We start from the raw sequence: 17,494 nt of genomic DNA on the forward strand, positions 1-17,494 counted from the left end.
TCAGTTCAATCAAAAGGTATTGATAATACACAACAACTAGTTACACTATTGGGCGATGCATCACAAGTATTACTTGTGATGCATCACATGTTCATCACACGAGGGGTTAGTATATACCACCTCGAACAAGTTCATCATTACAGACTGGGGATCAGGTTCAAGCAAGTCCTAGCTAATGGAGGGATACTAGACAATCTCCCAAAATCAGTAGACAATGAAGAAGGAGGCAGAAGCACTAAGCAGCAAACTAGTTGCGTAGCCAGGTGCTCTTCTCCGATGGCTGCATCTCACGGTACTCGGCATACTCTTCTTTATTGTCTACAAGGAAGTTGTGTACCCTGACCAGCAAGTTAGGTTGGTATAGATGCGCCTTATAGACAAACCAAGGCGTGAAGATTGTCTTCATCTGAGCATAGTTCACAATCGAGGTGTTGACATACTCACGATGCCTCGGATAGCGCTGCAATCCAAAAGAAACAAGTGTTAGGACGGATGACAATGACATAGTGTAAGATCAATGAAGGAACTCAATGAAGCTTATTACCTTCATGTACTCTTCCAGCCTCTCTTCATCAGCAAGATAGAAGCAACAATCATCTTCGCTCCACTGGAGAGTGTGGTCGGATTTGATCTTGCGTATGACATTCCACTTGGTCCTCCACTTTCTGATGTGGTTGTAGACCTGAAGGGTGCGTACATGTATGCCAACGAATGCAATAACATCAGCAGCAACCTTCTTCATCTCTGCCTCGTTGAATCCTAGGTTAAAGCAATCGCATGTATTCACGAGCTCAACCAATCGGTTGATCCCAAACTCAGACATCTTAGGTAGCCAAACCATGGGACGTCTGGGTGCAAACAGGGAATCGGCATTGACAGATGGAGCAGAAAGATCAAGGGACCCCAGTGGTATAATCGCCCACATGAAAAATATGAGACGAACATAACATAGCTAAGCAGTAGCACATCAACAACAAATGCAGCAACATTCACATCAGTAAGGATTAGCACATCAATGAAGTACCACATTCTTATCCGTAAGCATTAGAACATCAATGCATCAACATTCACATCAGTAAGCATTAGCACATCAATTGACTACCACATTCACTACAGAAACAGATCGAATACCGGACAGGGGCGGAGCCAGGATTTAGGCATAGGGGGTGAGACTGAGGCGTGAGTAGGGTCGAAATTTTTTTTATTGAACTAAAATGGCCATGTTCAGAGTGGCAGTAACTAATTAGTAATGCAATGGCACCTACGAATTGTTAACTTGTAGAGATAGTGGTGTTGCTCATCTTCTTGTGCAATGCTATATCCTGCTTCTTGCGCGATTAATCCCCTCCATAACGCCGACTTCACTAGTTGACTTGCTGCAAAGACCAAGAGAACCTCACTGATTTGCCCCCTGAAATTTCCTTCTCCGTTCCTGTTAGCCAGTTCTAGGTGTTTCTTTCTCTGAAACTTCCTGTAGTCTGTACTCCTACATGCAATGAAAAATCATCTCCGACTGCATTTTCGTTTTTTTTTCTAGTTTCGCTTTCAATAAACCAGTTCCAACTGATTCAATTGCCTTAATGTAGAAAAATGATGAGAATATTTCCCAGCTGCGCGCACACACCACAAAAATCACATGACAAGTTGCAAGTACTTATTCAACGTCCGAAACGAATTGTTGCGGCCACCGCTAGATCGCTTCCTGCACCTCATGCGTCATGCAGTAACGTGAGGCTGGTACCCGAACACGCCGCCCGAGCAAACGTTACCCGCGCGAAACTTAACCGCTCCCGTCCACCCGTGCGCCGGCGAATGCCGAACACAAAACCGACGCACCCACCCTCGCACGCATCTCGCCGGCGTTGGCATGGGCATGAAGAGCTCGGCGGGCGACGTGGACGTGGAGCTGCTCAAGGCGGTGGCGCAGGCGTGGTACGCGCACTCGGGCAACCCGCGGCCATCGCGCGCCGCGTCGGCGGACGACGACAGCGTGGGCGGCGCGCGCCGCGCGGGCGTCCCGCGATACAGGCCGTCGCGGTTCAAGCTGGAGGCGGCGGCGGCCGCCGCGGCCGCGCAGAGGAGGAGGTCGTGGGACTTCGCGCAGTCGCTGTGGGACACCTACGAGCTCGTCACCATCGCGCAGAAGATCGAGTCCAGCCTCGCCATCATCGACGAGGCCGCGGCCACGCCGCCGCATCGTGCCATCGCCGGCGAGGGCGCCACGCGTGGGGGAGGAGGAGGAGGAGGGAAGCGGCCGAGGGAAGGCAGGCGTAGCCTCAGGAGCCTGTTCCACCGGTCGTCGTCCAGGAGGTTCGAGGAATCAAGCAGATAGCTACTACTCTCTTCTTGACTGTCCTCTGTTCCATACTTACCTCAAAAACTTAGGCAGTGTCCATTCAATTTACACAGCCATATGTAGCATATTACAGGTGTCCATAGTTCTGTTGTCAAGCACAGCATATTTCCATGCATTTAGATTTAACAGACAAAATTAACATCGGTAGGAATATAGAACAAATGAAGCTCAAGCATAATCCAGTATCACAAGACATAATGATGTATCTGCAATCCATCGATCCAATCTGAAACAATGACAAGAAAAATGAAACCATAATCCAGGTAACTTGGGTGATCGCACCCTACGGTATAACACCTAATCAATGTGCCAACATTTGCAGCTTAGGCAGGAGGATAGAGGCACAGGGCATTCTGATCACAACCTGCTTGGGTAGCCAGTACAGTAGGGGACGCCATTAGGGTAACCTGTGATAGTGGGGGATGTCATTCTGACCATAATCTGCACCTGGGTAGTAGCCAACATATCCAGTACCACCTCGCGCAACCTGATGGCGTGCCATGGCATGGGCTTCCGCGTAAGGCGCAGCATCAGCGTAATGCCGAGGATGAGTTGCGTGCTGGTGTGCATCCGCAGGCAAATAGGCAGGTGAGTAGATGGCGGCAGATGCAGCCGGAGCTTGTGCCACCCCAGATTGGCCTGCTTCGGTTGCTTGCCCGTACGCAGCTGGGAGATTGTTATGTGCACTTCCATACGCAGCTTGAGCTTGTGCTGTCACATATTGACCTGCTGTTTGTATCAAAAATTAGACACACACTCATAATAATGAGAATCGTGCTGCTCACAAGAAGCACTCTTTGAATTGATGGCCAATACTTAACAAACCGCGCCTCTATCTTTTTTTCTTAAAGTTATCATTACTTATTTGGTTAGAACTTCTGGAAGGAATTACAGATCTTGCTCAAACTTATGGTCCATGGAATTTTAAATGAAGGGCACTACTACAGCGGCACAACACTATGTGTGACATGTGTCAAAAAAGGGTTTGACATGGTGCATTCGTCGGGATCTACCTCCAGAATGTTAGGCGGAGACAGAAGCAAATAATGCATGCTGGACCATGTACTACATAGAAGGGAAATATATAGCAGGACTTTTAATTTATATTTAGCATTGCAGTACTTTCCCTGTCAATTTCTCAAATAAATCAGAGCAGGAATGAAATAGACCGCCCTTTCTAGTAGAGAATAAGGGAATTATTAAATCCTTGTTCCTAGTCATACTTTAGTACTTCACCCAACACATGCCAAAACTTTAATTGTTAAATGTGGGCAAGGAAAAATACCTTGTACTCTCAGGATAAGGATTTTGTGCACATGGGAGTCACTGCTCCCTTCACTTTTTGATTTTTGAAAATTTCAGATTCTCATATTTCTCTGCTTTCAAGAATTATGACATTAAATATGTAGATAGATGTGTATACGAGGATTGGAATCAAAAAAGTCTCGTCAAAAAATAAGTTATATTTTTGGAGATGCAAAAAAGACAAATTTCTGACAGTACACTGACAAAATATACGTACTATTGTACTACTATTTATAGTCAGAAATTTGTCTTTTTTGTATTTTCCAAAATAAAAAGTATTTTTTTAATGGGACTTTTTTTACTACACTCCTCGTGTCTAAATCTATCTACATATTTAATGTCATAATTTTTGAAAACATAAAAGAGCGAGGTTTTGAAAATTTTCAAAAATCCAAAAGTCCAAGGAGCACTTGTGCTCATGTGCACATGGTACTTTCCGGTACTCTCATTTCAACATTTTCCATATACGCACGAAACTTGTCAACCTGTTTGGTAATAGCTGTGAGGCCCATTTCCATTGTTTTCATCTGCTCGATTTGCTTTGTGTTTATGTCTTGGCTATACTCAAATTCCATTCTTTTGCAGAAATAAAACAGACAACAGATTAGCAACAACCCCATATGCTACAAATAATGAACTTGATATGGAAAGTGACAAAGTAAAGGAGTGTGAGATCACAAACCGCATAGACTGGTACTCTTTCTGCAACCCATCTAGCTCAGTACACAATTCAGCGAACCTTTTGTTTTCTTTCACTAGTAGTTCAGCCTGCTTCTGTAATTCAACACTTAACTCCTGGTTTTTAGCGCCGAGTTTTTGAACAGAACATGCCCTTGCAGCAGTTGCTTCTTCGTTGCATCACGAGCAAGTCTTTCAGCCTTTATCTTCCCCAATAGCTTGCACCTTTGCATATCATAAACAGCTTCATGGTCTGCTTGGATCCTTTGTATTTCTTTCTCGACATTGTCCATATACTGGCTCAAATCCCTTATGGCCTGCAAGATGTTGCTGATCCTCCATCACAATTCACAAGGCTTTGTGTATGGAAGAGTAGGCATGTTTGTTTGGAAAGCATAGTGAGGATCGACTTTATCCTCACAGCTATCAATATAGTTCTTCTTTGTTTTTGTACACCGAGAATTTTTGCATTTAGTATCTTACACAAACTATACAAAGGAAGAAACGTGGCACCTGATGATGTCATTGTCGAAGGGGATGATGCTGAAGGCAGAAAGTTCAATGAATTTTTCACTAAACAAGTGCCGAGGTGGCGTGATTGAGTATTAAGGTATCTGACACCGTATGACACTCGGGTGGTGGGATCAGATCTATGGGTCTATCACGGGACGACAAAGAGGTAACGAGATTGGATCTATGAAATATGTCAATGGACAACACATGTGTGGAAAGGCAGATTAGATCTATTGGATATGTCACCAGACAACACTGCAATGGAGCGGTGGGTTTGGATCTATGAGATCTCTCACCGGATGACATAGGATCTATTAGATATGTCACCGGACAACACTGCAATGGAGCGGCGGGTTTGGATCTATGAGATCTCTCACTAGACGACACAGAGGCGACAAGATTGGTCGGTGCGATCGGTTTACTAGACAACACGGGAGCGCAAAGGCACGATTGGATATGTGGGATATGTGATTTGTCACCGGGCAAAACTGGAGCGGAGCGGCGGGGTTGGATATATGAGGGCGGTAGGGTTGGGTCTGTGGTGACAAGAACACACTAGGTTTTAGGGGTAGGATCCGGGAGATCTTTTCAAGGTGCTTATGACCCGATAGAGGGGAGAAAGCGCAGGGAATGAAGGTTTGCCATACTTGGAGTTGAAGTTAAAAAAAAATTCGCAAAATTTGCCCGGTTTACTTGTTTGATTTTGAACTCGATATGTCTGATCTCACATGAGGAGCTAGATTGGAGGAAGGGAGGCATGGTTTAAAGGCTACCTTCGGTGGCTTTATTGTTTAAAATGTGTGCAATCGATAACCTTGATTTTGGATTGGATTCAAGAGGGGAGGGATATCTAGGTAAAACCTATATACTTTTAGAGCATTTTCAATTGGGTACAATCCAAGTATGGTTACCTTCTGATCTATCAAATTGCTAGACCAATTCTAACCCCCTTGCCTTCCGAGCTGAAAGAATATATTGTGGTCTTGTCGAGACTGTTTGGGTAAATTTATGCGATATTTGAGTATAAATTATCCTTAGCTTTGCTTAGAACATCTCTAGCAGGTCTCTGATGACCTTCAGTCCATAAAATTCCAGCCATTTTTTTTGGTTTTGCCCACCTTTTGTGGCACGACCAAATACCGGAAAACGGCCCGGCCCGAATAAATTTATCCGCGGGCCTGGATATCGACCCACAATATGGGTATGTTGACTAGAAGTGTATTTTTGGTAATTAACGACAATCTTATGGAGTAATATTTCATCGACTTTATACGAAGTAATCTTTCATAGATAATGCTTAAAGTTTATGTGTTAGACTCAAGGTTAAATGCCATAAAGATAAAGATATAGCTTAAATATTGGCATCAAGATATCGATTTGAAGAGATGAATACAATATGATCAAGAAGAAGAAATGAAGATGGAGTTTTTGTCTAGAACTCAATTAAGACATGCTCTAGCTTATGGTAAGTCATGGAGGATCAAGATCTTGAGAGTTTGATTTCAAGAATACATCATGAATTTAAGATATTGCTCGAAGTAAGTATCATAATAGCCTCATGAGTTGAGCTACCATTGACCACGACTTAGAGCATGCAATCAAAAGAATAATTCTTTAAGTACATCAATAGATTCTAATAGAGCATTAGAAGATACAAGATTGACCAAGACAATGAGCAGAGTGTGGATTTAAGTAGGTCAGCACATGAAGCATAAAAAATGTACCACTTGGGATCAAGCGATCTCGTGGTCTGATAAGTTTTGTCAATTATGCTTTATCAAGTAACCCATTATTTATGTGTCTTTGTGTTATCTACTACCTCCATCCCAAAGCTTAAGGCCTATATTTTTTTCAGAAAGTCAAACGAAGTAAAGTTTGACCAAACTTTTAGAAGAATTTATGAACAAATATGATATTTTGTAGGTACCATATGAAAATATATTTCATTATCTATCTAATGATATTGATTTTGTACTTTTCATGTTAATGATTTTTGATAAAAACTTAGTCAAACTTAAGATAGTTTGACTTTCTGGGAAAAAAATATAGGCCTTAAGCCTTGGGATGGAGGTAGTATGTGGTTTAGATGTCTTTCCATTGGCATGCAAAAGTAAGATTTTATATAGTCCATGAGAGGATGACATCAAGTGGTGATCACCATCAAGGTTGAGAAGCACAAGTTCAGTATAAGCATCTTAATAAGATTGTATACTTGAAGCTTGTCATCCATTTGGTAATGGACATGTATATACATGCTTTAATGAAGCTACGTAGTGGTTATGTGGGAGAAAATGTGAGCCTTCACGAAAAAAACAATGATCAGGTCAAGCATTCCGACTTGAATTAAGCACAAAACGGCATCATCAAGATCAAGCGGAATGCGCAAGACAACATTTCTTGATTTTCCTTTTACCTGTCTCAAGGTGTTTGTTGCGAGATCATGTTATAGGATAGATAGTCTCACTATCAAGAGTGTCGTTTGGTTGAGTAACTTGATCACGTTCATTTGCGTATACTTTGCATCATCCTATTTTGTTACTTCTTAGTGTTTCTCTGTGTGACGTTGTTGAGCTTGTTGTTACCTTATCAACAATTCCAAATTCATTGAAAACGGAATTCTTACACATCTTCTATTGTGTTTTATGTTTGGAGGTTTTACATGTTCTTCTTTAGGGAGGTTCCATACCTCTTATTTCTTGGTATTTATCTCTTTCTATTTCTTAGGTTTTATAATCTTCATTAGACAGAGCTTGTTCTTAGCTTGAAAAAAAAAGTTTGTTAAAATCGAAGTTCCGATTCAAAATATATCACTTTTTCGTAAGCTATCTAGAAGAACTTACGGAGTGTGTGCCCTAGTCTAACTACGTTCTAATGTAACAAGGGATATTCACTTTGGCTCATAGGAGCATTTGCTCCCACTATGTAAATCTACATTTTAAAGTGTCAAAAAATTATGAAGTAAATTTTTTCATGTACATCTACACATTTTATGTTCGTGCACAAGTTTTCATGGAGAAACAACATTTTATGTGGCTCCTGTAAAAAAGACAAATTTTGATGCTATAACACGACTACGTACAGGACATTTTTTTGTCTTTTTTGTACACGCCACATAAAATGTTGTTTCTCCATGAAAACTTGTGCACTAACAAAGAATGTCACGATGTACCCCAAAAAAATTATGTCAATTTTTTTGACATTTTTAAAATTATTTTTTAATTATTTTGTATAATAGGAGCATTTGCTCCTATGAGCCAAAACGCCACCTCCTGTAACAAGATGTTATATTAATACCTAACCCAAGGGAAGTTCAGCCTCCCCAACTTATAATTCAAGTCCGATGCCGTTGTATCTTTTTGTTACATGTGTGTTTTGCAGCGCTTCTCTTCAGCCATGGGAGTTATGGAGGGCATCTCTGACTTCCGTATCCATAATCAACCATGTTGAAATAAAATTGAAGAGCAATATCTCGCAAAACAGGAAGGAAAAAACCTGTCCATGTAGTAATGATCGCTTCAGGCTGAAGAAGGTACATCGTGGTAATTGTTGGAGCAAATCATCTGTAGGCATCAGCACAACTGGCCAGGAAATCTTGCAGGAACAAGGCATTGATTGTACAAAAGAAACTAGAAAACCACTTGCTCGCACATATTCAAATATATTCTCCCCTTCCCGTTTGAAGCATAATTGCATTACGTGTGTGTGAGCACTGAGCAGTGCCATGTTTCTTCTGTTTGGGCTGCACAGATAGGTAGAACCGATGAACACAATGATGCTCCCTGGCTGTCTCCCAGTCTGCTTCTACTCGTTCGGCAGCTTGGCCACGGCAATCGATCTGGTACCAAGTTGTCAAATGCACCGGTATATTCCAGCGACAAGACATGTCAGAGTTGCCAAACATACCATTCCACGATTGATGTCAATGCCATGCTGTGATCCATGGACAAATTAATCTAGGTCTGCACCCTATTGAAACTCCCAAAAAAATCAGAGTAACTCTACACCATAGTTCAAAAGCATGACGAACTGAAGATACCAGCAACCAAAAGAATTTCCACGCCCAAAAAGGGTCATCACCCATTCCACCTGCTAAATGCTTCTCCGTGAAATATATCATGGTTGATACCAACCTTGCAGATTCCAATGAAAATTGCACGATTTGTAACCTGACTAGCTTAAGTGGTGAAAACTATGCTTCAGCCTGATGCTTTCAGGTTCACAGTTTGCACCATGTGCAGTTGTATGTTATTTTGCTTTTCTGAAAAAGGCATATATTTTGGAACGGGGGTAGTATTATTCAGTCTGCAGAAGAGTGAGCTAAACCAAGCCCACAGAAGTTGAATAATATCAAGTGAAACATTCAAACATGCCTAAATTCTTTCCACCGGTTATGATCCTGTAAGATGCAATGATAACAGAGAACAAAGGACAGAATGTAAAATTATCGTTCTGAAACACAAGTTTAAACAGAAGCAATTTTGATTGACCCTTTTTAATTCCAAAGCAATGTGGCATTGATGGGGCCAACCCAAGCTTCAGACTCAGTCAAGTATTCTATTGAATGAAGATTGACACCATAATTCAGATCATATAACAACTCAAGCAGTAACCTAAAGTTTGTAGGACTGGAAGTATGAAACAAAGCATCACAGAACACACATGATAAAGATACATCTCTACATGATGCAATTATTGATTCCATCACAGCATCAAATCAAATGTCCAGCAACAGCAAATCCATTCGTGCTCCCAAGCTGGGCTTGTTGATCTTGGTGGGATTTACAGAGAAGAAACCAATATCCAAAGACAAATGCATTAACCATTTGGATCTTACCAAAGAAGGTTGCTTACCAAAAAAAGAACACCATTGTATGTTGTTTTCTTGATGAAACAAAGACACATACCTGTATATCCAAAACAAATAAGCACATTCTCGGCAAAGGGGAAATAAGAGATATGGTGGAAGGTGGAGAGTGAACACTAAATTTGCAAAGCTCAAAGCTAAGGGTCTTCTGAGGAATCAAGAACTAAGAGATTCTCTTTTTGAACTTACAGATTGGGAGTGCATAAGATGTTTTATGCTGCTATACAAGGCCGCCATTAATAGAGTACCTAAGGCCTTAAGCTGATAAGCAAGATCACATCACTTTGTATCTAGGTCAATACTTTTTTTTTAACACAAGAAGGGCCTCAAGGGCCCTGACCGCTCATATATTAAGATAAGAACATTACCACTTACATAGAGACCCAAAGGAAACAGGAAATTACACGCTGGTCCTTGTCTTTTGCAAAGAGGACCCCGAGCATCTAATGGAGAAAGCAATCGGGTCGGACGCTTCTTCCTCGCGAGCACCTCGCCACCACCGGGAACAGCATCACTTGGGGCGACGGAGCTTCCAGGGATAACCCAAGACCTCACGATGAAGAGGCACTACCTCCCTTCAGGCTCACTTGCCGGGAGGAAATTGAAAGGTCGCCATTCGACTAGAAGATGCAACAGCGGCCGGAAGACCGCCAGTCGACCAAAGCGGAGGGCAGCGTAGCCTCTAGAGAAGGCCACCCTTCTACCACCACCATGGGTGGCGTAGCTTCCACAGAAGCGCCATTGCTGATGAGCTCTCCCAATTGCGAACTCAACACCGGGCCAAAGCTCCTCCTTGAGTATATACGTATCTGAACCTGGAAGATGAATCCTTGCCTGAACTCCTTCAGATCTGCCAAGAAGCTGAGCTTCCCAGCATCCCCACCGTAGATACACCACACTGCAGCCCACCAACACGAGCTCTGTCTTCTCCGAATCACCACGGGCAGAAAAGGAGAGCCGCACGCTGAGACCACCATGGTCGGACCTGCAAGACACCCGAGCTTTATTGACAAAGGCCTCTGCAGCGTTCCTCTCCATCGCCTCTGGCTGTTGTGGGTATACTTCATGGGTGTATCATCGACAGTGCCTAGATCCGGCAAGCCCAGGTGGCCCATAGACGGTGATGTGGCATGTGGCCCATCGGGCGGCCCAGTTGCTGTTGATCATGAAGGATGAAGTCCAGCCCAGGATAGGGAAGCCGGATCCTAACCGACCTTCGGAGGAGGCCGGATCTGTAAAGGCCTATGGGGAACCCGGATCCAATACGACGTAGATGGAAGGCGGATCCTTGACGTACACGACAAGACATTGTACCGTAGTTAGGCAACCTATAATCCGGCTAGGACTCTCCATGTAAACCCTAGATTCGTGGGCCTTTATAAGCCGGATCCTGGGAGCCCTAGAGGCACAACCACAACTCATTGTAACAACGCGAAAGCGCCCAGATAATTCCTGACAAGCAGCAGTAGGCCATGCCATCGTGCAGGTGATCCGAAGCTGGGTAAATCGCGTACCACCGTCCCGAGGACTCTCCGCCCAATGGCCCCTACTTCTTCTTCCCTCCATGAGGATCCCTCCTCTGGAGTACCATCGAATAGGCAACGACACCGCCCGAGCGCCACGACGAGCAGAACCACCAGCAGCCAGGCTTGGATCCAGCCCCCACCTCCCGGCAAGTAGCCGAAGACTGGCATGACGCCAAGACACAAGAACTCTAGATTTATTGGAACTACTATGTACAGCCCTAAATCCGGCACCTCTCCTAGTCCATCTCCAGCCAGCTACTCCGGCGAGAAGGACATCAGATTGGCCCAGCCTAGGCCAGCCGACTCCCAAGGAAGAAGATACGGGAGGCTTCGGGAGAGGAGAAGAAAAGAGGAACCGCATGATGCGCATCACCAAAAAAGGTTGCCCAGGTCAATACTGATTACCCCCTTATTACGGATACATTTTTTTACAACTGAGCACCATCTGCATCTTTGCAAAGAAGGCTGCTACTTTCCTTAAAAGAACAGCATTGTATGTTTTTCCTTGACAGAACAGACATACCTGGATATCCAAGACAAAGGAGCAGGCAATGCCAGGCCAGCTAGAAATATTCACATTTCCACAAAGGCGCAGTAGGAAATCCAATGGACGGTGGAGAATGAACAAAAAATTGGCAGAGTTCAAAGCAAAGGGTCTTTTGAGGAACCAGTAACTATGCTATTTTTTAAAAAAAAGTAAACTAAGAGATTAATAGAGTACATAAGGAAAGAGCTCACAGAAACAAAAAAAAAATCGGTACAGTTCAAAGCAAAGGGTCTTTTGAGTGCACAATGTCTGCTTTATGCTGCTATACAGGGCGGTGATTAATAGAGTACATAAGGAAAGAGCTCACAGAAACAATAGTCTGTATCTAGATCAATACTGAATACCCCCTTAATGAGAATACATTTTTTTCACAAGTAGCCTGAAGGGAAGTTGTATTTCAGAAGTACTAGTACAAAATAAGAACGTACTAACAATGAAGATTATGTCAATACTTGCTGAATACCAACATAGTTTATTCATACAGTTTGGAAGGCGAGAAACATGGAAGTTGTGCAAATCAGACACTAAAACACCTCCATACATAAGTACAACTTCAATAAGTACGAAGACACCCAGTAAGAAATAAATCTAACATATTTCAGCCCAGCATGCCCTGATTTAGTTACACAAATGCCAATTGCCCTAACCCTCAGGTACATCAGGAGTAAACCTCTACCAATCCTACAAGCACATAGAAGCTATTGGGCCTAATGTATGCCTCCAATCCAACTGCAACTCACCAAGCACAACAACGCAAACTATCTAGTTAAATACAGAGGGTGCCAATGGAGTTGTCAAAGTGCCTAAGTAGTAGTAGTACCAGGGACAGCCTGCTCGGTTGGACTGCAGAGCAAGTTCATCAGCTCCCGTGGACTGTCCCGTACAGGCTGCACGGCGGCCTGCTCGTCGGAACCGCACAAGGAGTTCGCGAGCTCCCGTGGGTTGCCCCATACCGGCAGCGCGGTGACGGCATCCACAAGGGCTGTCTCGTACTCATCGCAGAACTCGGAAATCTCGTCACATATCCGGGATGCCTGCTTGAGCATTTCCCCCTGCACCTCCACCTGCAGAACCACCCCAAAAGAACACCTAAGCAGCTAGGCAGTGGTACAATCTTACCGAACATAAAATCTGGAAAAAAATTATTCAAAGTAAATACAATACACAGAATCCGAACATTTTTGCCTGTAGGGATGTGCAAGTTTCTCCTTTCTGGAAAGGGGTTTTATGGGCTATGAATGCTGCTAAGTTTGGGTACCAGTGGATGGTTGGAAACGGTAAAAAAAGTAAAGTTTTGGGAGGATCAGTGGTTCGGAGGCACTAGTATTGCAATTCATTTCTGGGATCTGTATGTACTTTGTAATGAACAAAACAAAATGCTGCAATTATTGAAGTATGGGTTGATGGGGTGATTAAACTCTCTTTTAAGAGATGTTTTAGTCAAAAAATACTAAGCCTATGGGGGGAACTGGTTGCTATTATTCAGGATCTAGTACTTTCTGATGAAGAGGACCAAATGGTCTGGAAGCTTAATACGTCTGGAGTTTATAGCTCTCAATCTTTATATGGTGTTCTAGATTTTAGAGGAATTACCCCTGTGTTTGTTCCTGCCGTATGGAAGCTAAATATACCTCCTAGGGTGCAAGTATTCTTGTGGTTAATTTCTCATAATAAAGTTTTAACTAGAGATAACCTGGCTAAGCAGCAACATGTGCAAGATGCTACCTGTCTGTTTTGTGGAGAAAATGAATCAGTAGATCACTTGTGCTTTAGCTGTGATGTCGTTAAAATAATCTGGAACGGGATTTCAAGTTTAATTAAGTTTGATATTGGTACTTGTTATGAAAGCGTGGCTAGACTTTGGATAAGTAATGAGAAGAATTGTGTGATTAATTCGGCCGTCATGTGGAATATATGGAAAATGTGAAATGAAAATATGTTTTGGAAAGCTAACTTGGAGTAAATATTCAGATGGTGTGGAGGAGGGTGGCATAGCTGCTCAGAAAATGGACACCTTTGTGCTCTATCTACCCAGGCGAAAACAAAACTGGGAGAGTGGACCTTGGGAGTTGGACAAAAAGGCGGAAGAAATTCCCCAGCTAAGTTGGCGATGCAAAGAAGGAAGGTGGTGGAGATCGCTGGACCTGGGACTCCGGAAGCTCGATCTGAGAATCGTATCAAGACCTAGGTCTCCCCTCGTTTTACCAGGTAGCAGAATGTTCAAAACCAGTAGTAGTAAAAAAGGTTGATGGAACTGCTAAAATCCTGAGTTGTAATAGATTTACTTTGCGATCAGATTTCAGTAGATTTTTGTAATAATCTGGGCTACAAATCTGTGTGACATTGTTCCATTTCTATGAAATGGAACAGGGCAAAATGCCTTATTTCTATAATAATAAAAAAAAACAGCTAGGCAGCAGTGGGATACTAGCTGAGACGGCGGAGCTAGGCGGGTGGTTGCTTACCTCGGCGATGTAGTCGTCGAGGACGGCGTGGTCCGAGGAGATGGTGGGGGGAAGAGGCGAAGCGGAGGGAGCTCCGGAAGGAGCTGCGGAGGGAGCCGGGAGCGGGACGAGGACATCGGAGGCGAGGGACTCCCACCGCGAGAGCTCGGCCTGGTACTTGGCGCGGAGGTTGAGGAGCGCGCGGCGGCGGCGCTGGAGGCGGACGGACTCGGGGGGCGGGCCCGGTGCAGAGGGGGCCGCCGCGCCGGCGTCTTCGCGGCCGGCAGGGTAGAGGACGCGGGGCCGCTTGTAGACGAAGCCGTCGTCGTTTTCGATCTCCCAGTCGCCGCCGGCGGAGGCGGCCGCCATTGGCTGGGGGAGCGTGGGCGCGGCAGCGTGAGGAGTGGATCCGGTGCGGCTTAGTCGGGGAGGGGGAATTTTATTTTTTGCCCCAATTTACTTGGGTACTATACGATTTGCCCTCATTTACATTAGCCTCACTTTTTTGCCCCTCTTTACTTTATCAATTGATGATTTGCCCTTCTAAATTCTTTTCTTTCATTTTGAGGATTTGGAACATAACTCCAAGACAGAACTGCCCCTGCACTGCACGAGGAATAGAATCAGATCGGGGAAAAAACTCAATACGAGCTCGCTGTAGCATCTCTCCGCTGAGCTCAACTGCTGCAGGCGCCGCCGCACCTCTCGCACAGCGTTCGTCATTGATTGCCACCAGGTACTGGGGCACATGACCCCGCTCAACCTCGCTACCCACCTCGTCATCGCGCGAAGAGGTCGAGAACCCGCAGTGCCGACGCGCCGGCGCGCCGACGCAGAGCTCGGGCCGATCGAAGCCGACGAAAGAGTCTCCCAGGATGGTCCGTCACGCAGCCCGGCGTCGTCGCAGCCCACGCCCTCCCATCCGCAGTAGGAGTCCACGCCGGACCAGACGGCGCGTCCCCGCCGGCGGCGAAATTCCCCGCGAAGGCCCGCAGTGCGAGGAGGTTGTCGAGGTGGCACACCGCCGCCGCCCTTGGGGAAGAGAACCGCGGACTACATCGCCAAGAAGAGGAGTAGCGGCGGCCTGTGCCAGCAATTCCCCATGGAATTTGCTCGAGTGGATTGACCTCACCTAGGCCACACAGATACGGGGGCATTTTTGGTCTTTAGACGTGGGCCTGGCATGTCAGGGGCAAATCATAGATTGACAAAGTAAAAAGGGGCAAAAAAGAGAGGCTAATGTAAATGAGGGCAAATCATATACTTCCCAAATAAATAGGGGCAAAAAGTAAAATTCCCCGTCGGGGAGCGGGTTTGGGTTTGGAAATTTAGTTCGGATTTGGGATTTCGGCGAGCGGCAAACCGAAAAATGTGGGGGCCGGCCGATAGGTGGATGTGGTCGCTGGATGAGTTTAGAGCATCTCCAATGGTTGGCCCTGCCCACCATCAAATTCGGCGAAATTTTCGTCCGGATTTGAGGAAATTTCGTCTAGGGAGCGTTGAAGTTTTAGCCGTTTCCCGGGCAGAAAACCTCCAACCTCGCCCATTTGACATATTTCAAACAAATTCGATATAAAATTTAACAAGTTCGGCGAACAAGAGTCAGAAAATTGCTGCAAACAGAGCTTGGCTCTGGTGGTTAGGTCCCTTGTGGTGGAACCAGCCCACCCAGGTTCAAGTCCTAGACTTGACATGGGTGTTTGCATTTACCTGGATTTATTCCAGGATTTAACCGGCGCTATGCTTTCAGTGGTACGTGACGTGCCCGTCAACAATGAGGCGCTCAGGTGACTTCGTCAACCTCAAGATATGCCGGCTCAGTCCCTCGGAGGTGCTCATAGGGGTAGGGTGTGCGTGCGTGCGTTCATAGGGGTGTTTGTACGTGCGTGTTTGTGAGCGTCTGCGTTGTACTGTGTTCTCAAAAAAAAAAATTGCTGAAACAAATTCGGCGAAAATCAGTACAATGTTTAACAAGTGCTGAAACAAATGAAGCACACAATTTCACAAGTTTTGAAACAAATTAAGACAGACTAGTTGGCGTCGGCGTTGGCGTTGCCTCGGAGCGTCCATATGTGCTCCACCAGATCATCTTGAGTTGTTGATGCATTGTAGAGTCTCGAATCTCCTGGCGCATAGCAATGAAGGCGGCCCATGATGTTGGCACCTGGTGATTAGGCTGTGCAAGAGGACCCTCTCTCTCATATGGTGCTTCTTGCTCAGCCAGAGGAACCGGATGTTTTCGCTCATTTTCAATAATCATATTGTGTAAGCACACACAACAGTTCATCACCTCCCACATCCGATCTTTGGACCAAGTTATAGTGGGAAACCGGACGAGAGCAAATCTCTGCTGGAGGACACCAAATGCACGCTCGACGTCTTTTCGGCAAGCTTCTTGTTTCTTGACAAACTCGGAAAGTTTGGGGGTGCTAGGTTTCGAGATAGTCTTCACAAATGTTGCCCACTTTGGATAGATACCGTCTGCAAGGTAGTATCCTTTGTTGTAGTGCCGACCATTGATCACATAGTTCACCGGGGGAGCATGACCCTCAACAAGATTGGAAAAGATCGGGGAGCAGTTTAGGATGTTGATGTCATTGTTGGATCCAGGCATACCAAAGAAAGAGTGCCAAATCCAGAGATCATGGGTAGCCACTGCTTCAAGTATCACAGTGCAGCCGTTTTTTGTGACCCTTGTACATCTCCTGCCACGCAAACGGACAGTTCTTCCATTTCCAATGCATGCAGTCAATGCTTCCAAGCATCCCTGGAAAAACCCCTAGCTTCATTTGTTGCAAGGATCCTCTGAGTGTCTTCGACAGTGGGTGATCTCAAGTAAAAGTCCCCGAACACTGCTATGACGGCCCTGCACAACCGGTAGAAACAATCAAGGGCGGTGGACTCCGCCATCCGAAGATAGTCATCTACACCATCACCGGGAGCTCCATACGCCAGCATCCTCATAGTCACTGTGCACTTCTGCAGTGACGAAAATCCAACCAAGCCAGTGCAATCCGCCTTGCATCTGAACTCTGAAGTAGGGGTCAAAGTCTCGGATGGCATACACAATTTGCAGAAATAGCTTTCTGCTCATCCTGAAACGACGCCTGAAAACAGTATCACCGTGCAATGGATTGTCGGTGAAGTAGTCGGCGTACAACATGCAGTAGCCCTCCATTCGTTGTCTCGGCTTGCACTTCCAGCGACCTGGTGCCGACCCACCACGTCGACCAGTTTCCACCCCGGCGTACATGCTTGATA

The 17,494-nt window shown here is 45.0% G+C and overlaps 2 protein-coding genes across 2 annotated transcripts; one reads left to right on the forward strand and one right to left on the reverse strand.

Moving 5' to 3' along the window:
- The first annotated feature begins 1,694 nt into the window (after window positions 1–1,694).
- On the forward strand, window positions 1,695–2,438 carry LOC139832805 (uncharacterized). The gene has a single exon (XM_071822732.1). The coding sequence runs from the start codon at window positions 1,868–1,870 to the stop codon at window positions 2,330–2,332; it is 465 nt and encodes a 154-aa protein (XP_071678833.1). The 5' UTR covers window positions 1,695–1,867; the 3' UTR covers window positions 2,333–2,438.
- Window positions 2,439–12,217: 9,779 nt separating this feature from the next.
- Window positions 12,218–14,675, reverse strand: LOC127322803 (uncharacterized). The gene is made up of 2 exons (XM_071822733.1): window positions 14,255–14,675; window positions 12,218–12,853 (listed from the first exon to the last, which is right to left on the reverse strand). Exons 1-2 carry the CDS (start codon window positions 14,600–14,602, stop codon window positions 12,593–12,595), a joined length of 609 nt encoding a protein of 202 aa, XP_071678834.1. The 5' UTR covers window positions 14,603–14,675; the 3' UTR covers window positions 12,218–12,592.
- Between the last annotated feature and the right edge of the window lie 2,819 nt (window positions 14,676–17,494).

This window comes from Lolium perenne, chromosome 6 (assembly GCF_019359855.2).
Source record: "Lolium perenne isolate Kyuss_39 chromosome 6, Kyuss_2.0, whole genome shotgun sequence".
Lineage (NCBI taxonomy): Eukaryota > Viridiplantae > Streptophyta > Magnoliopsida > Poales > Poaceae > Lolium > Lolium perenne.